Source organism: Sordaria macrospora, chromosome 1 (genome assembly GCF_033870435.1).
Source record: "Sordaria macrospora chromosome 1, complete sequence".
Taxonomy (NCBI): Eukaryota; Fungi; Ascomycota; class Sordariomycetes; order Sordariales; family Sordariaceae; genus Sordaria; species Sordaria macrospora.
The window spans coordinates 2,024,905-2,043,010 of NC_089371.1; the positions used below are offsets into that span (position 1 = coordinate 2,024,905).

Genomic DNA, 18,106 nt, shown 5'->3' on the forward strand with positions numbered 1-18,106 from the left:
CAATATCGGAATTTTCAATACTAACTCCTTCAAAGAGATTTTTAATAAAAACTAATAGATTATTATTATTATTAGTTTATTCTATAGTATTAAATTCTATAGTATTAAGTTTTGTAATATAAAGAAAGATAGAAGTATCATAACTATTAAAATAGGAGTACTATAATAAAGTTTTTATAGTGAGTATTACACCATCCAGCGTTAATACAATACGATGGTTATATTAAAGTTGTATGCATAACTGTATTTAAATTTCAACTATATATATATTTTGGAGCATTTGTACGAAGTTAGAAACTTGGTATGATTTTCTCTTTATATACAACCCTAACCCGGATAAGGCTATGCAAGGTTATTATAAAAGGGTCTCAAATTCGAAATCTTTACAAAATTTCGCCAAATGCGTGTTTTTTTTTTTGCGTACAGTACAGAAAATATCGTACAGAGGCCTCTGTAACAACTTCGTACAAGAATAAATGCAGTCTTAGTTCCAGCAAGGTTTTAGTATAGACAGATACCGACTGTGTACGGGTTGTATGGCTCAGGCTGAGAACAGTTTTGGAGGTTGGCTCGCAACCAAAACCCAAGGGGGTTTTCGGAAACTCTGTTATATGGATGGAAATGTGTGTTTGGTTCGTGTTTCGGTGTCTTTGTTAGGTTGTGGCTCTGTTTGATGATTTTGGAGTATAACGGCGTTAGTCCTCATGGTCGGACATCGCCAAATCAAGCCACCATCCCGAGCTGACTCGTTGCCTTTGGCGTCGGCTTGACAAGAGCGGTAACAATCAAGTATTCATCGCTAAGCGGAGTTGGACAGAAGCAATGGCCGGAGCTAGCAACTTCTTAACCAAATATTCTGGTGAAACTAGCTCCAGTGTTGATGACAACACCGGATGGGAAATGTAAGAACACGGACCAAGCGTTCGTCTTGAAAAGCCAATCCAACAGTACGTGACGGGCGATCTTGACAAGGTGTCCAGGTTTCCGTTCATCGAGCATTCATTAGGCTCAGCTCCCTGAGACGCGCGGCTCTGTTCTGTTTATGAATCCCACGACCACCTCCTTGGAATTGTTGCAGCCCTAAGGCGGACTTCGCGGTTCATGCTTGGATTTCACATCGGCTTCGATAAGCTGTCTATATCCAGCCTGTGTTGATCGAGTTGTGTGGTTTGAGCTGATGCCTTGGCCATTGCCCGTTTCGGTACCGATGTTCGCTTAGGTGTCGGCTGATATGTTGGACCGAGCGGCGTTATAGTCTCTTCAGAGCCCTCATTGAGGTTCAAAAGAGCCTCATGTCTTCGACATGTTTCATTATGCAACGTCCTCTTTGGTCGCCGCGCTACCGAATGCGGTTTCATGTGTTGGAGGGGGGCCAGTAGTGCGGCTCTAGGTTGTTTCGTGAGTGGTCCCATGCGGTTGTCTCCAGGTCATGAGAGAAACATGATACAACATGCCTGAGGTAATTTTTCAAAAAAGTTCAGGTACCCGCAGAGCCTCAACTTAAAAAAGAGCCTCATTTCAGTGTATAAAGCGGAGGGTTGGGCCTTCATCAGTGAGTTCTGAGATACCACTCAGTTTCTCGTCTGCGAGGAAGGAATTACCTCTCAAGAGTAAGTTGTTTGTGCTGCCATGAAGAAGAGCCATCTGCTAACAAGTTTTAGTATTCGGCTCTTCGTATGCAATGCTCAAAGAGGAGACATCTCATCAAAAATGGCTGTAATCACGAAGAAAAACTTACCCGAAGCCAGTCCTAAGATCAAACTCGGCTGTTTTTGTCGAAATCTTATTTCAAGTCTGGAAACCACTTCTATCTGTCCTTTAAATGAAGACCAGAACCGACCATGAAGCGATCTTGGATGGCAAGAAATCATGCCTGCACCGGCTTCCCACTCCAAAATTTCGCAAGGGCGTCCTTCAGGATGGGTGAGTAGCTCTATGATCTACCCTCTCTCTCCCATTCCCTGCCGCAAGGTCCCTAGTCAAGGCAGCTTGCTACTTTCACCCAAGGATGTGGCCCTTGAGCACCTTATCACATCACTCTGGGTAGCAATTCGAAGCTGCAAGTTTGGGCCTAAAGGATATGTTAGCAAGGTTTAGTGTCCCTGGTTTTCCCTTTCTGTTTCTTTCTTTCTCTTTTCTCTGAACCCCCCCCCCCCCCCCCCCCCCCCCCCCCCACCCCTTTTTTTCTTCTTTTTTTCTTTCTGCTCGATTGCTTAGTCCTTTGTATGATGGAACTCATCGTTCTTTACCTTGTTGTCTTCATGGTCTCAATCTTTTATCAAGCACCATTCTTATTAATAGCATACAACGTGCGAGAAGGACTAAGTTTGACGGACGTTGTTGGACGGGAGTTGCTGAGCTAACGTCGTGGGGATTTTCCATATAGTTGCCGTTGGAGGACATACATCCTCGCCAGAGCTCCTTGCACCTGCTTCCCCAACTTCAACGCCTAACGAGTACCATTGCCGTGGGTCCCACGCCCTCGCCATTCATTCGAGGAGGATTGTCGGATTCAACGTTGGTTAGGGTCACTTGATCCTTTTTTTCTCGTCACAGTCCAGTCCAGCATGACATAAGAGGCTCCAGATTCGAGGGCGCAGCCAACATCTTCCATGTCCACCTGGTTCGACGACGATGTGACAGAGGACACCGAAGTCCTCTATGGCTGTGTGGGGGCATGTGTGTCTCTTTTGATTCATGCCGCGCAGGCAGCTGGCATGACTCTAACGAGGCGGACGAAGTGATTCCAATACATCGGATTCCATTTGTTGCGACCAGTAAGTCTTGGATCCAGTATGTTCTGTTTCGGTCAATATCTCCTCAAATCCTCAGATACTGCACCTCTATTCAGTCCCTGCCAGCATGAGGCTGCTTCGTGGGGACGCAGAGCCGCGACGCAGAGCCGCAACTTGTACCCATGTTACTGCTCACTGCCGAATCAGTTCGATGGGTAGACGGCATCGAGGAAGGCAGAAGTCTGGGTGAGGCTGAGTCCATGCTCCCTGTCTAGGGAGTCCGGCACTGCCCCTGGTTACACACGCAGGTTTGGTATGGCAGGCGGTCATCTGTCAACGACGAAAGAAGAGAGCGAAACCAGCAATTCGCGCGATTGACGCGCTCACCTCGAGGAGTAATTTACCGGTCGCAGGGTATCATGGATTACACAGGGATTTGATCGGTGAGCGTCGACGACGGACGTATAGAGTGAGGGCGGTCGGGCGATGGAAATGTGGCAGTGTTGACGGATTTTGGTGAAAAGTGCATCTTTCCAATTTCTCCTGGGCAGGAAGGGCGAAAGGTTGGGTGTTGAGGCGGAAGCGGAAGGTGGAAGTTAGGTAGGAAACTTTTAATGCTACGGTGGGTATGTAGGTATCTCACGGTATGGACCCTGTGTAATTCCATGCAGTAGGTCGTACCGAGTAGAGCCCCAGCTTAGGACTACAATTATCAGTGTATGTACCTCCCACGTGGATAGAGCCGCATGCAGAAGCCTCTCACGTGTAGTGTCTGCATTTCCGGCTGTTGCTCTACCCACGCAGGCCAAATAGATCAATACAACGCACTTTACTAAACTCGAACAGGGTTTGTCTCAATAACAAGCCAAGAACTCCATCACATCACTTCCACCGACATGTATCCGACGACGGCGACCCCGAGAGCCAGCCTGAAGGACAATCGAGGACCGAAGGATGTTTACTTTCCGAGTGCCTGAGCTCGTAGTCGAACATCAAACAACTCCCGTCTCGGTGGGAAGGGCAGTTTAGCTTCCACTTTGGAAAAAACCTACGACTATACCTGTTTGGGACAGACGGGCTCAACACCTTTGCCTTACAACCAGGAGTTACTCGCCCGCCTGTTGTCTACGGCTCTACGCCTTCACACAACCGTCACTGTTTGCTTTTCCTTGCTTCGCCTAAAGATCAAGGATGCTGACCGAGAACTGTCCCGTTCAAGCCTAACGATGGCTCAACACTCACCGATCGATCTTCCAATCCGGTGGATTCAAACAAGAAATTTTTCCATGGAATGACGGATAGGCATTCTACCATGATGAGTCCCTACTCATGAGGAAGTGGCAGAGCTAGGAGTGGAGACTAATCACCGAAGTCGCACTGCCAATGGTTTTCGGTGTTGTCCTTGTATAATCTGAGGCCACTAGAGGATGTATACTGCGGAGTTTGAACCCCAAATGTCAGTGGCCTCCTTGGGCATACCCACCATGGAAAATTCTCAGCGCAAGGCGCACCAGTGCCCTTCTCTCAATGGTCCAGGAGTCTTTGAGGTTGAACAGGAGCATGGCTTAGTTGGCGATGAGGCATTGAGAATTCCATGTGGATGTTTCGGTATCAGTATCTTTGCAAAGGTGTGAGCCATGGATGAGGTATAAGATTATTAGTACCACTCTTTTCTCATGTCAGTGTTTTTATATCCATCATTTTCATCATCGCAATCCTCCATTGTTATCTTTCCAAATCCATAAGACAGTCAAGCAACTTCTAGCACCAATTTCAAGTACAATCGACACCTGAGTCTTCTTGATATACCCAAACCACTCACAACTTACTCCTTTCAAGACATCGGCTTCCAACTTCACATCCACTCAACTATCACTTGTCGGCAACATGGCCAAACACTCGAGCTCTTCTCCCCGCGAGACCTCCGGCTCCTCTGGAGGCAAGAAGGATGGTTCTTCGGGGTCAGGTTCCAGGACATATACTACTTCTTCTACTTGGTACTGCGTATGTACTTAGTGACCCCTACTCAGTCTGTCCGGGAGATACAAGCTTCTAACTACTTGTTATTCACGTAGAACAACTGCAACTTTGGGCCCAACAACATTAACATCGACGCCTGCTGCCCCAACTGCCAGCATCGGCGCTGCAAATATTGCAGGGTCACCACGACCTCTGTCGCCTCTGGCAGATAAGCATCCAACTGAGCTACATTTATATGGCTCGCGAAGACGAACGACACCTGCGAATGAATAGTGATACTGTGAGGAGGGAATACACGAGGATACACCATCAGTTGGACACTCTCTTACACCATCTTCTATAACTTGTGTTATGACTTTAGATTTCCTTTGTTGACACTAAGGCAGGTCTTTGGGGGTTACTATAGGAGGACTTCGGCGAATGGGATACACGGCAGCATGCTGGAACAGGACAGATAAACGGTGGCTCAGGCCTAGGGAAAAGAGAGTCACAGAGCTGAGGTTGGAACTGCTTCTTCTGTCGTTTTGGGTTATTTACACTCTTTGGTTAGCTATTCGCAGTCGTTTCAGACTTTCATATAAAAATACAACCGTCGTTGATCGCGGAAGTGGCCTACACTCTACATGCAGTGAGATTCTTGTCACCCATGAAGGTTATCTAGTGTATTGATCTTCAAAATCTGACTACATTCGGAACCTTCAATTGGAAGTTCGCTGATTGGTAGTTCAGATATTCTTTTGTGGTTCTAGATGTGCACTGCCCTCTGACCATACTTAGATGCTCTCACCTCGAGAGCAAAGTATCTAAACGAAAAGTCATACCGACGTCTCAGTTCCCTCTGGAGCTGTTCTCCTTGTTTAATCCAGATATTCGCTGCTTCACCACACCCTCACCGGCCCGAAAGATTATCCAATACCCTGAATTAGAGCTATCCAAACTGTTAACGACCGAGCATGCAGGTTGGTAGGTATCTCCATCCCGCAGAGCAACTGAGACAGCCATTTACATGACATGCATGCTTCACACTTTGCTAGGTGTTGTGCATGCGGCTCACCCGGAGTGACACATTATTCTAGGGGACCATCACAGGGTGTGTCGCAGCATGAATGAAACCCACCATCACGCTCTGGATCACCATTGATTCAGTGCTAGCAGCCACTTGCACAGGTACTTCACAGGACGGCAGTGTCAAGCCTACCTAGCGCGCCAATCTTTGGGCTACAGCGGTGTTACACGCACATCATCACCGCTGTCATCAATGTTGGGGTACCACACCTTACAACCTGCAGGACATTGCATAGTACCTACCTCTAGGTACTGACACCAGACCCTAAGTCCATCTGCTTACTGCCCATGTAACTAACCACGCAAGATGCAGAGCATCTTGAGGGGAGTGAACTTCTTCACTCAACCTCCACGGTATGAACCTGGGAAAAAGAAATGTGAAAAGCAAAGAAATATACAGCCTCGAAAACTTCACCGGACTGAAGTCCAAAGCCGGACAAACTGGAAGGAGGGGGAGGAGGCCTGCAAGCCATCAACACTCCAAACCCATTTGAGCCTTTGAAGTTTGAATGATTGTGTCCAACCAATAACAGACACTCAGGAATCATCGCTCAAAATTTCAGTGTCTAGCCCATTGATCATGAGCATGAGAGGCTGAAAAGAAGCCTATAGGTGGGCTAAAGCCACCGATTTGAACCTGGTTACATCCACTTGGGTACCTAGGGTACACTTACGTTCATCGTTGATTATCTAGTCTAGAACCTTGACACCTTACCCAACCACCTAGAAAGAGACAGCTCGTGCTCGAAGTAACTTCGGAAGATATTTCTGATGGACTGAAACCTCGAATTTTGTATACATACCTGAAGAAGAAAATCACTCCCATCCCATCCATTCGTGCTTCAGGTTTGAAGTGACACTTACTTGCCTATCTCACCCAAACTACGCACCGTTACATACCTTATGATAGCGGCGCAGCACAACATCTCTCCCCCCACACCACTCAAGCCCGCTTCCCCGCGCTTGTTTCTCGATAGCATGAGACACATCTCCATTTTTCGCCCCTTCCACTAAGTGACAGCTAGACATACCCTACCATCAAACTTCATCGTGGGGGACCACTTCATGAACTTGACCTGGTCTGTGTAAGTGCTCTAGGCCTTCTTACCGCATTATGTAGGTGAAATGTAATGCAACGGCCGCGGAGTCATCGGTAAGTTGTGTGGGTGAAGACTGCAAATTGCACTGAAAGAAGCCCATACCTTAAGTTTCATCAAAACCCAGAGCTAGCTACTGTGTTCGCAAATGTACCAGTGCCACAAGGGCGAGAACTTCCTTTCCAGCAAAGGTTGAACTACGCCTTCCCTCAGATGTCTCTACCTACCTATCCAAACAGGTAGGAACCTAAGTATGTAGTTCAATGTCTTCAAAACCGTCCGGCCGTCCCTCGGGTCTTTTTCTCAACGGCCTGGTCTCGATTTTTTGAAACCGCTGGTGCCGCCAACGCTAATACCTTATCATCTCACATTCCCATTTGACATGAGAAAGAGGCTGGGTTGGACTGAGCATATTGAATGCCAAGAAAGGTCAACATATGCATTTCTTTCCACCCAATTCAGATACCGAGCGTTCGTGTGCAAGGAGAGGGCTGGAAGGAGGGCCGAAGTAGGGTAAGGTACTGTAGCGTAGGGAAAAGCCTCATCATACCACACCTTTCCAAGTGCCGTGAGGCTGGCAGGCGCCTGGCGGCGTCGCCCGCGCGGAACGCGGCAACGCGGCAATAGGTAGATATTCATGACACATTTCTCGCCGGGGGGCTGCAATGCCTGGTATCTTTTGCGACTTTTGGGCAACGGTGAGGCCGTGGAGTTTAGAAAACCTGGGGAGAGAGGCTGTCGGTCTCTTGGCACCGGCGTCATGCCGGCGAGCCATGCTGGTGATAGTGACGACTGACAGCGTGGTGGCTTGCAAGGCGATGACCGAGGGACGGGATGGGTGTTGGACTGTTGACGTCCGCAACGATGATGACGACAAAACCGGTCAGCCGGCCCAGCAGAGAGATAAACTGGCTGATTTGCCAGTAGCGTGCAGCGGCAACGTCCAGTGACATCTAGTAGGCTGGTCGTTTACCCAACACCAGATGAGGTTGTCGACACATCTTTTTGGGTCCCTGTCTCGGAGTTGCTGGTTTCGGCGGTGCCGAGGTAGGTCTACCCGGGCTGCTCGATGACGTGCCGAGAAAGATAACGTTCCCCAGAAGGGGCTTCCAAAGCGGAAAGCCGCCGATCCTTTTGCATTTGCATATTTCGAAGGTGAGATCCTGGTTGTGGCAGCACTGAAAGGTGTGGGAGGATTAGGCGCGCGAGGGCTGAGGTCCCGAGGCGGGAGGTTCTGCGGAATCTGATTAGTAGCCTTGCTCAAGCCTTTTTATGTCTTTCTCCGCGGTGTTGATGCGGGGGTTTGCGGGGACGGGAAGGGAAGGGAATTGAGGGGGGAGCAGCTAGGAGCTGAAGGTGGTGGTTGATACATGATGTGTAGGATGGCATCGGGAGTGTCCAATCGTATTCCACCCTGCCTGCTGGCTGAGCGGAGAAAAACGGGAAAAAATTCATGGAAAAGAGAAAACTCGATTCGGCACAGGTCGTCAAGCTGAGCTGCTGAGGCTGGTAGCTAGTAGAACCCCAACGTGCCAATGTGCCTGATCATCCATCAAGCAAGCCCAATCGGCCATGTCCGGACGAGTGAGGTGAGGACAACAGCAACATTGCCAAGACGTCATGAAGACAGGAGACGACGTTGCAAAGATGAAAAAATAGAGTTTACCACGATTGTAGACGCGGGATGATAGAATGGGAAAGCGGGCATGCGGGCACGGCGGGGTGATGTTTTGTCTTCGGAAGCAATTGAAGTCAATGTGGATCTTTGATTTGTGGAGTTTACCGTGACGGGATCGGGACTTGGGCAGCGGAACGGACACTGGGTGGGCCTGACCCAACATGACAGCTTTTCATTGGATGGAATGTGAAGTGGATTGCGGACACAAGCGAGAAGTCCCACCCGATCGCCGGTGAGGTTTCGAATTTCCAGTCAGGAAATCGAGAAACTCAACGTGTGGTAAATTACACCGCGATTTTAGTGGCCGTGAGATCCCTCACCGAAAGCCCGGTAATTTTGTGTAATGTTTAGCAGCGCAACCGCAGCCAGTAGCGATCTCGGATCCATTGAGGCTCGAAATATCAGGACTATGATCCGCAATATCCATGATTGACAGGTATGGGGTTTTGGAGCAGATGATATCAAGCCACGAAGCAAATGCCATTCCGTCCGGGCCGATTATCATGATTTTCAGGTGGAAATGGTAAGCTTGCACGATCTGGATGTTTGATGCTGCTACTGGACTTGACGGCCAATATTGGCTTTTGAAACTTTACGAAGCATGTTTTTGTAACTTTTACTTTGTCCGGCTCTCCCAGCCTGTTACTCGCCTGTCCTGTGTACATACGCGGATGTAGCAGTGTTGGCAACCGCTAATCCATCACATGAAAGACCGCGGAGTTGCATGACTGAGAGGCTGAGAGGTGCGGGAGATCGACGTCGTGTTTCGTATCATATTCTTTCACAGCACATGTGTATTAAGTTGGTGTACCAACGCGGCTATCGTCCTCTCAACGAAAATTACCGAAATGATCTTGTCATAAAAGAAACCTGCTGTTTGATTGTTGCCTGAGTTGGTTTCTAAAATGTGGTTGTAAGGTAGACGAATAAATGGTGTATCCGCTTCATCTGTCCCGTACATATGTGACCTTTAGCTCAGCGTCCTTTCTCAATGTAAGCCAAAAGCCCCCGGGGCAGAAGATGTAATCTGGAAGCGCCGAGCGATTGTCGGGAGGAGAAGCGGATCGTGAAAAGATAAAGCTGATCATATACAAGCCTGAAACGCCCGTTTTATGACTACGAGGAGGGCCAAAAGATACCAGTCCTAGAGATACCACAAAAAGAAAATCAGAGCCAGGTAACCAAGCCAAAACTCACAACTCCTGTTTCTTTAGCCACACTCCCCGAAGCCTGAAATGTCCTTGAATCTTACACTCCATCCCCCCAATGACATCAAATGCCCAGTTATCACATCCGAATCGAGGAGTGTACAATGTGCTGGTTGTCCAGCATGATACCCTCGCCATTAGGCCTCGACCTGCTCGGGAGCGGCATTTTCGTCCTGGCCATCGGCCGGCTTGCTAACGAGGCGAATCTTAGTCGCACTCTTAGTGCTGACCGATCCCTTGCCAGATTTTGATGCCGTGGTCTTGGTTACGGACTTGCCCGTCTTCATGGCGACAGTCAGCTTCGGCATCGCCTTGCCCGGTTTTGTGACCTTTGCCGACGTGCTAGCCTTGCGCGTTTTAACGACCTTGGTGACTGCCGTAGACGTGGCCGCTGGACTGGCAGTGTCCTTGCTCTTGACTGGTGATTTCCTTGCTTTCTTAAAAAGAGACGATACGTTCTTAACGCCAGAGTCGCGCACTTTCCAGGAAGGGGCGCGTTTCCTCGCGGACGAAGACGACGGTACATCGAAAACTGAGCCGCCGTCATCTTCTGCAGCAGCAGGCGTTTCCTGAACAGCGTCTGCCGTCTTCTTAGCCCTGGGCGTGTTCTTGGGAGTTGCCCTGGCTGCCCTGGAAGCTTTGTTTCCTACCTCCTCCTCAGCCTCCGTCGTTCCTGCCGCTGTGATCGAGCCGCCTGAATCAGCTGCGACTATGGTCAAGTTAGAACCCCTTGTCGGAGCTTTCAGCGTGATCATCTTGCTCTTCGCCGCGGCACCCTTCGAAAAAGATTTGACAACCTTCGTCGACGCAATGCTGACCTTCCGGGCGAATGTCTTGATGGTCTTTGCCGAAGCGGCCTTGGACTTGGCGCTAACAGACACCTTAGAGACCTTTCGCGACAAAAATGTTGCAGCTCCCTTTGCCGTATCTTCGGTCGACTTGGCGACCTTCAATTTCTTCGGTGACTTTTCATCGCCCTCTACAATCACCCTATTGGCTAGGAGCTCTTGAAGCTTCCTTTTCACAGCCTTTTTCTTGCCCTTACCCTCTGCCTTCGGAGGCTTGGGCGGCTTCACTTCCTTGGGTTTGGGCCCAAGGACGCCTCGGCAGTTGGGCGCACCGCACAAACACTTCTGCACGTTCTTAGCGGAGAAGGGGTCAAAGTTGTAGTCGTACGTTAGCTCCTCGCCAGTTTGGATGGGGCGGTCACCCGCAAAAAGCGCCATTCTCGGCTGCCCAGAGACGATCCATTTGATCATGCGACAGTTAGGGGAGCATGAATGATTGACGAACCGCGCGATACTACCGGTAGTTGCGTCAATGATCATGTTTTGGTCGAATGACATGAGGTAGTAGCACTATGATAAATGTCAGTAATGGGAGCTTTGCGGGCAATGATAGAACAATCCCTGGAGAGACTCACCTCGTTGTTCTTGTACTCCTCATTCATTCGACGTTCACACTCCTCATCGGTAATGATCTCGCCTGTGTACTCCATAATGATCTGGTGGGGTTCAAAGCAGCGGTTGCTACGCACACCATATCCTCTGTCTTCGGTCTTGAAGACCTCAACACCTACGCGGTAACGACCTCCTTGCTTGGTTCTTTCTGTGAGCATCTGGAAAGCTCGGTTTTGGCAGAACTCTTTGCCGACGTTGCAGTTTGTCTCATCACACTCGTACAGCATGACCCGATTCTGGCAGTCTTGTGCGCATCCGTCTTCAGGCGTACATACACACTTGGAAGCAAAATCCTCAAAGTGAGGAGTCTTCTTCCAAATTGCCGCGGCCTGGCCGATGAAACGGTCTAGATAAGCATTGATGTGTTAGCTGTCGATGCCATATATTAGAATCAGACGTTCCCATCTCACAGTATACTCACTCTTTGTCATGGTGCGGTATGCGGCGGGCTTGGGCTGTCCAGGAGGTAATGGATGGCAGACATCAAACGGTAGCTTGAAATCACGACCTGTGATGAGCAGCCGTAGTCCGTTGAAGATTGGTAGTGGAAGGACGTTATTCGGCGGGCTACTCTTTGCGAGTTCTGGGATAGCCAGGAGCTTCTTCCTCTCTTGCTTAGTGAGGCTTTCTCTGACGTCCTCAGGCGCCTGCTGGCCAGCGTAGAGACCCTTATTGAGCCACTTCTTTACGCGCTTTTGCTGGACAACTGGACGAGAAGATTCGGTGTTTATCGGAGCCTCCGGTTCCACCATCTTCTCCTTCTTCTCTTCGCGTACTGTGGCTGTGCTGCTCTCAACCCTGGCCTTCTTCTTTGCTGGTGCAGTGGGCTCACTGTCCTCGGTTACCTCGATGTACTTTCCGTTGCTCCAAACAGAGTACCGAATTGGACGGGTGTCGATGCCAACGAATTCGTTCGTATCTCGTAAGCGCTTCAGCTCGCGTGGAACACGAGTTAAAGCAGGCTCGGCAGTCTTCTTGGTCTTTTTGCCCAGTGGCGGTGCCGGTGGTATCAATGAAAAGAGAGGGTCTTCAACGGGGACACCCGAATGACGCGTCGCTCTGCGCGTAGCAGGGACGACGGCGGAGGCTTTGATCGTCCCAGCTTTCGTTACCTTGCCTTTGGCTGTTTTGACTCCCTTCGCTTTGACTGCTTTGACTCGTTTGGCTGGGCTTGTTTGTACATCTCCATTTGTTTCTTCTGGGACATCTTCCCATGTGCCTGTTTGTCCGTCTTCGGTGCTGCTTGGCTCCGCTTCTTTCTCGACATCAAGTTGGGCTTCCTCGGCGGTGGCGGTCCTGGTCTTGGCTGTTTTGGCCATGGCTCTCCTGGTTGCTTTGCCTGCATTTGTCGCCGTGCTTTTCCTTGGTCTCCCAACAGGCCTCTTGACAACGTCCTTATTGGTTGCCTTGGCTCCCCTTGTGCTAGGCTTTGTGGTTGCGCTGGGCGCGATAGGAGGAATATGGTTGGGAACATCGGCTGGTAGGGCGGGAGCCAGCGTGTCGCTGATGTAGGGGTGGATGGTTTGCGCGGTATCGGCGTCTGTCGTCGTGCTCAGTTCGACGGTATCTGTAGGGAATTCAAGCGGCGCTTCATCCATCGACGCGTCGAGACTCTCGTGATCCACGCGACTTTCGTCGGCTGGAGCGTCGGGTGGTTGAGCGGCGCCATGCTGGTCGGGACTAGCAGCGACTTTGGGGATCTCGGGCTCAGGGATCGTGGATTCCGGAATCGTTGGTTCGGCGATCGTGGGTTCCGGAATTATGGGCTCGGCGATCGTGGGCTCGAGAATCGTGGGCTCGGGAATCGTGGGCTCGGAGATCGTGGGCTCGGCGATCGGGGGCTCGGGAATCGTGGACTCGGGAATCGTGGACTCGGAGATCGTGGGCTCGGTGATCGTGGTCTCGGGGGCTACGGGCGCGTGGACAGGCGGGATCGCGGGCGCGTCTACGGGCGCGTTCGAGTCGGGCTTGTCGGTTTCCTGGTTGGCTGGTTCAACAGATGGGATGTTTGCGGCAGGCTCTGCAGGAGTTTTGCCCTGAAAGGCTAGCAGCAGCGCGGCTTGAGCGGCCTGCTCAGCTTCGAGAGCCTGCTGGGCTAGTAGAGCCTGTAGCTTTCTGCCTTTCGGTTTCCGCTTTTTCTGGAGAACAATGTCACCTTTCGAGGCGCGTTTGCCATGCACATAGGTGCCGGTCAATCTCGCAAGGTTGTATACGGGGGCGTTGTTGCCTCGTGCACGGCGCGGTCGACTTTTTGTGTCAGGACCGGGTTGTTGGTCGGGTAATGAGGGCTCCGCGGGTTGTTGGGGAACCGCAACAACGGCGTCTGGTTGGGCCTCTGTTATCCCTTGGCCAGCCCCTTGTTGTTCTTGTTGCAACTGTTGGTGAGCCTCGTTTTGTTCTTCGTCCTCTAGTAAAGGGATGTCGCTCTCTAGACCGGGTACGGAAACGGTATCTGGTTTGCCACTAACATCGGCGTCGGAGATCTGCGACATGTTATCCGGCGAGACGGTGGTTGGCGGTGTCGAGGTCACCGAAGCCGGTGCATCGGAAGAGGCCTCGATGGAGGCATCGGTAGGCGCGCTCACAGCGCTCACAAAGCTGGAATCGGAACTGAGAAGCCCCCGGGCCAGCTCAGCAATCGCCACGATTGCCGCCATTGCCGCGGTTTCGCGAGGCGACCAACGCGCCAAGTGAGTGAGCCTTGGGCTGCCGGGTGATGTGGTAACAGAAAAAGTTACCCGACGCTACTGTTGTCCGGAAGTGGTACCTAGTAGTTGGAGATGCGGAGCGCGGCGGGCGCGTGGCAAACTCGACCGGCTCCACGGTGAGATTGCTTGGCCCAACGGTGAGGGAGGCCCACGCAGCAAAAGGTCAACCAACTGGCGCAGATGCAGGAGCACGAGCCGACGCGGTGCAATGGCTGGTTGTCCTTTTTACTCTGTGATTTGGGACGAGGCGGTTTCTTCGAAAAACGAGCAACAGACAGGCAAGAGAAACAAACGGTCCAAGTGGTGCATAGGTAGGTTCGGATTGACTGAAGAACCGAAATGTGAATGTAATGTGTCGCTGAAGAGAGATCTGCGCGTTAAGCAAAAAGTGCAATGGCGGTTAGCAGTCGTGTTGCCGGTTGTTGTTGTTAAGTTGTTGTTGAAGTGGGAATGGGAAAATTTGAAGACGGCAACGGGGCATGAAAACGCTGCGGTGTAAATGGTAGATATCTCGAGAATGCCGGGGTGGTGGGGATGCAAATAAGTGGTGCAGAATATAGAGATGTTGCTTGATAGGTTATGTTGTTGACAATCGCATTCCCGACCGGCAGCAAAAGTCAAGGAGGGGGTTTGATGGTTGAAACAAGTGAAGGAAGTAAAAAGGCTGAACAAAAGGATGTGAGGCGCGAACGGACACGCGGAGCGAGACCCGGAGTGGTAGCGAGCGCGAAATAGGCAAGTCGAGTGGAGGAGGAGAAAGGAGGGAGGATTGGAACGTGTGAATGCCCTTGACGGAGAACGCCAGGGGTAGTTTGTACACTCACCAAATAGGTGCAAAGTCCACGTTCCAGCCAGATAGCTGACAAGACACTCGAAAGGGGGGCGCGGGCAAATGCGGAAGCAGACAGCAGCGATGCGGATGGATATTCCTTGATGCTCTGGGCGTGCCTGGATTGAGACCTGGCTGGACTCTGGTCGACGGATGGACCGATGTGGTCGAGTGGTTGTGCGCGCACCGAGAAATGTGTGATGTTCTGGCGAAGAGAGAGTGGAAATGGCGGTTGCACGGGTTGCGTGAGGGAAAAGGGGACGTTGGTTGGGACCGACAAAGATATTTATTCGAGACTGGGGAGGCTGGGCTGGGGCTCTTAACCCCAAGCTGGAGTAAGCTATGAGCGAGTGTTTGGACAACGGCCCGCTCCAACACACACGCACAGTACTCCCAACACTCCAGTCCACCTTTTGCGTGAGAACAAGAGATGCCTTGATGCACTTTCCGTTAGGATAGACCAATGTTGGGGGCCTTGGAGCATCTCGCAGCTGATCATCCAGGCCAGTTCCGGACTTTCGTGATCATCACTTGATGAAAGCCCGCCATCCCACAGAGCGACCATTACCTCGTCGCCATTCACTACCAAGTCCACAACCATGCCCACTCCCTTTCTGTTTTGTAAATACCACGGCCTCCTACAACAGGCTGGCTGACGGCCTAGGTTCCTGCTTCGGAACCGGTATACTCGACTGCAGGCATTTTGGTGCCACCCGAGGATTACATGATCTTCCGGCCTACTGATGTTCACTCCTCGGCCATACACGCCACGTCCATCGTGCACCATGCTTCACTGCTTTCCCCTTCATCAAGGAAGATACGAGTTATATTGGCATTGCCAGAGCTGGAGACAGGATCACTTTGATATCTGCTAGTGTCGGCCCTAGAGCCGAGGGCGAGGTATCAGAATTCAGAGATAGGTGGGTAGATGCAAGCTTCAGCTCCAACGACCCAACCTTTGCGCCGAGCCAACTACTGATACGTATCAACGCAAGGGAACATGCTATAGTCATAATTTGAGGGATTCAGCGCCCCACGTCGTAGTGTCGTAGTTTGGTGGTTTGGCCATCGTGTGTTGATTGGTGTCGTGTCCTACCTTCCTGTGCAGCTTGAGGCAATCACGCCCCATCTCGTCCTGCGACGGCCCTCCCAAAGGGAATCAAAGCGAAAGTTAGGCAAACACGAAGAAGGGAATAATTTCGCCTGTTACCCTATGATGGAACTTGGACAAGCACGGCGTAAGGCGGAAAATATCTTGGATCATTTGCTCTTTAGCTTGACCGGTAGCGCGAGTGGACTCCATGTCTTGGTGGCGAGCTATTATACCGAGAAGATTCGTACCCAAGGGGCCTTGAGAGAAAGATATGATGATAAAGATTTTCCGGCTGTGTTTTGGTACCAATGATGATTTCGATCAGATCTCGGGTTCGTTGCAAGATTTTGGTTGGGACATGTCACAAACCCCATTGCCACTCAAAGTTCGGCCCCACGACGCCGCCATCCCACCCCCCCATGACAATCGGTTTGGGAATGACGCTACATTCAAGTCTCAAATGTAGATGCAGATTATCATCAATGTCCATCCCTAGATAGGTAAACAACGAGGAGACAAGTTGAGTGTGGGAACTTTGGTGGGCTGTGTCAGCCCTATCAATTTCCGAGTTCCAGCCCTCTATACTCTACCCTTGCCTTCGCTACTTACACGTGTATATATGTCGACGATGCAATGCTAACCGAGCCGTGAGTAATTCATCGATGTTTGCCCTTTGCTTCAATGACTCGAAAATTTAGTAAAATCTCGAGATGGGAGGTCAAAGTTCTGGAGCGGACGGACCACCTGCGAGACAGACACTGATCACTGACGGGTGGACAACCTCAAGGAATCCACAACACCATTGGCAATTCCCAAGTGACTTCCGAAACGACTGCAGTGATAACCTCAAGTCAACAAAGTAAAACAATAGGAAACAGCCGTACGCTCGGTGCTCCGCCACCCAGTTACCCGACTCCCTGACATATCGATAGAGGGGCACCAGCAGCCAGCAGACCAGCCACCTCCCGCACGGCTACATCCTGCATTAGACTACATGAAACCTTCAGAGATGCCTGCTTCAAGCGCCGACGAAACCTCCACCGCAAACACCGCTTATTCATCTGGGGATAACACGACGGGGATCATGACGAACATATCACTGACTCCTCGAGCTTCGCTCGAATCAAGCACGACCGTCACTCCTCCGTCCCAACAGAATTCCAATCATCAGCATCACGATCCCCATTCACCACCCTGTTCCCCTCCCGGGTCACCTGATCATGATCATGAACACAAGCCGTCTTCCGCCGATGACCAACATGAACAAAATGATCAGCAAAAGGTCCACGACCAAGACCCAGAACTACTAGTCTCATCAGGTCGAGCCCCAGATCATCATGAAGCTCAAGAAGACTCAGTGCCAGAACAAAAAGAATCCCAACTAGGCCAACCCCATCAACAACACAAACATTCATCAACTTCATCATCAACTTCATCATCAGTATCTTCAACGTCGTCATCAGCATCAGCCGAAACCAACCCCAACCAAAACAACAAAGACGAAGACAAAACAGCCCTCAACGAATTCATCACCCGCTCCCGCTCCTCAACACTCTACACGCCCTCGAACAACGAGCGGGACGAGCAGATCCGCATCGCCATCTTGATGCGGTGTCTGGGCATGGAGGAACGGTTTCAGGTACAGGCTGCTAGGTATTGGGGGCGGTTGCAGTGAACGGGTCCTGGAGGGAGGGTTGGTTACTGGAGGGTTATTGACAGAGAGTGAGGAGAGGGGAAAGGAGGGCAAATGGGAAAGGGAAAGGGAAAGGGAAAGGGAAAGGGAAAGGGAAAGGGAAAGGGAAAGGGAAAGGGAAAGGGAAAGCCAGAGAGGAAGAGATATAAACTGGATAGTGGTTTCTGGCTCTACTGGCCTGGATTTGTGTGATGGTGTTGATGCTGAAGGTGATGATTACCTTACCTATAACTGCATGTTCCAGAAGGAAAGAAAGGAGGGTATCTCTATGCTGGTTGTGTTAATATCTTTATGGTTAGGTTATCTTGGAATTTGGCTCGACTTATGGACGGACAGAGTGACTTGGATATCAGGAACTCGAATGAGACTGGACTCTTGGTTTGAAGACCAACGGAGGAACGCGAAGGGACACTGGATATCTAGCTGGCTAGCAGCACGGGAACTGAAGGAGAATAGATATACAGGGATATCGAACTGGATCAAGTGCATGTAGGTCATGTTCTTGACGTGTTAACTAGCAAAGATCGCATTTCTGGGGTTCAGATAGCAATCCAGACGGT

General features: G+C 50.7%; 4 protein-coding genes across 4 annotated transcripts, besides 1 other annotated feature; 3 read left to right on the plus strand and 1 right to left on the minus strand.

Annotated features, from left to right (window-relative positions):
- Positions 1 to 1,292: 1,292 nt before the first annotated feature.
- Positions 1,293 to 1,379: a sequence feature (Short protein (SMAC4_13030, WPJ57626.1) was converted to a misc_feature.).
- A 331-nt stretch (positions 1,380 to 1,710) lies between these two features.
- SMAC4_13031 (uncharacterized protein) lies at positions 1,711 to 1,845 on the plus strand (the record flags this gene model as incomplete). The annotated part of the gene is made up of 1 exon (XM_066091222.1): positions 1,711 to 1,845. The coding sequence occupies one exon, from the start codon at positions 1,711 to 1,713 to the stop codon at positions 1,843 to 1,845; it is 135 nt and encodes a 44-aa protein (XP_065945539.1).
- A 2,777-nt stretch (positions 1,846 to 4,622) lies between these two features.
- Positions 4,623 to 5,314, plus strand: SMAC4_05384 (uncharacterized protein; the record flags this gene model as incomplete). Its single annotated transcript, XM_003347037.2, has 2 exons — positions 4,623 to 4,739; positions 4,811 to 5,314. 2 exons carry the CDS (start codon positions 4,623 to 4,625, stop codon positions 4,925 to 4,927), a joined length of 234 nt encoding a protein of 77 aa, XP_003347085.1. The 3' UTR covers positions 4,928 to 5,314.
- Positions 5,315 to 9,253: 3,939 nt separating this feature from the next.
- On the minus strand, positions 9,254 to 15,615 carry SMAC4_05383 (uncharacterized protein). The gene is made up of 4 exons (XM_003347036.2): positions 14,756 to 15,615; positions 11,645 to 14,301; positions 11,187 to 11,569; positions 9,254 to 11,121 (listed from the first exon to the last, which is right to left on the minus strand). The coding sequence occupies exons 2-4, from the start codon at positions 13,878 to 13,880 to the stop codon at positions 9,901 to 9,903; spliced, it is 3,840 nt and encodes a 1,279-aa protein (XP_003347084.2). The 5' UTR covers positions 13,881 to 14,301; positions 14,756 to 15,615; the 3' UTR covers positions 9,254 to 9,900.
- Positions 15,616 to 16,862: 1,247 nt separating this feature from the next.
- SMAC4_05382 (uncharacterized protein) lies at positions 16,863 to 17,528 on the plus strand (the record flags this gene model as incomplete). The annotated part of the gene is made up of 1 exon (XM_003347035.1): positions 16,863 to 17,528. One exon carries the CDS (start codon positions 16,863 to 16,865, stop codon positions 17,526 to 17,528), a length of 666 nt encoding a protein of 221 aa, XP_003347083.1.
- Between the last annotated feature and the right edge of the window lie 578 nt (positions 17,529 to 18,106).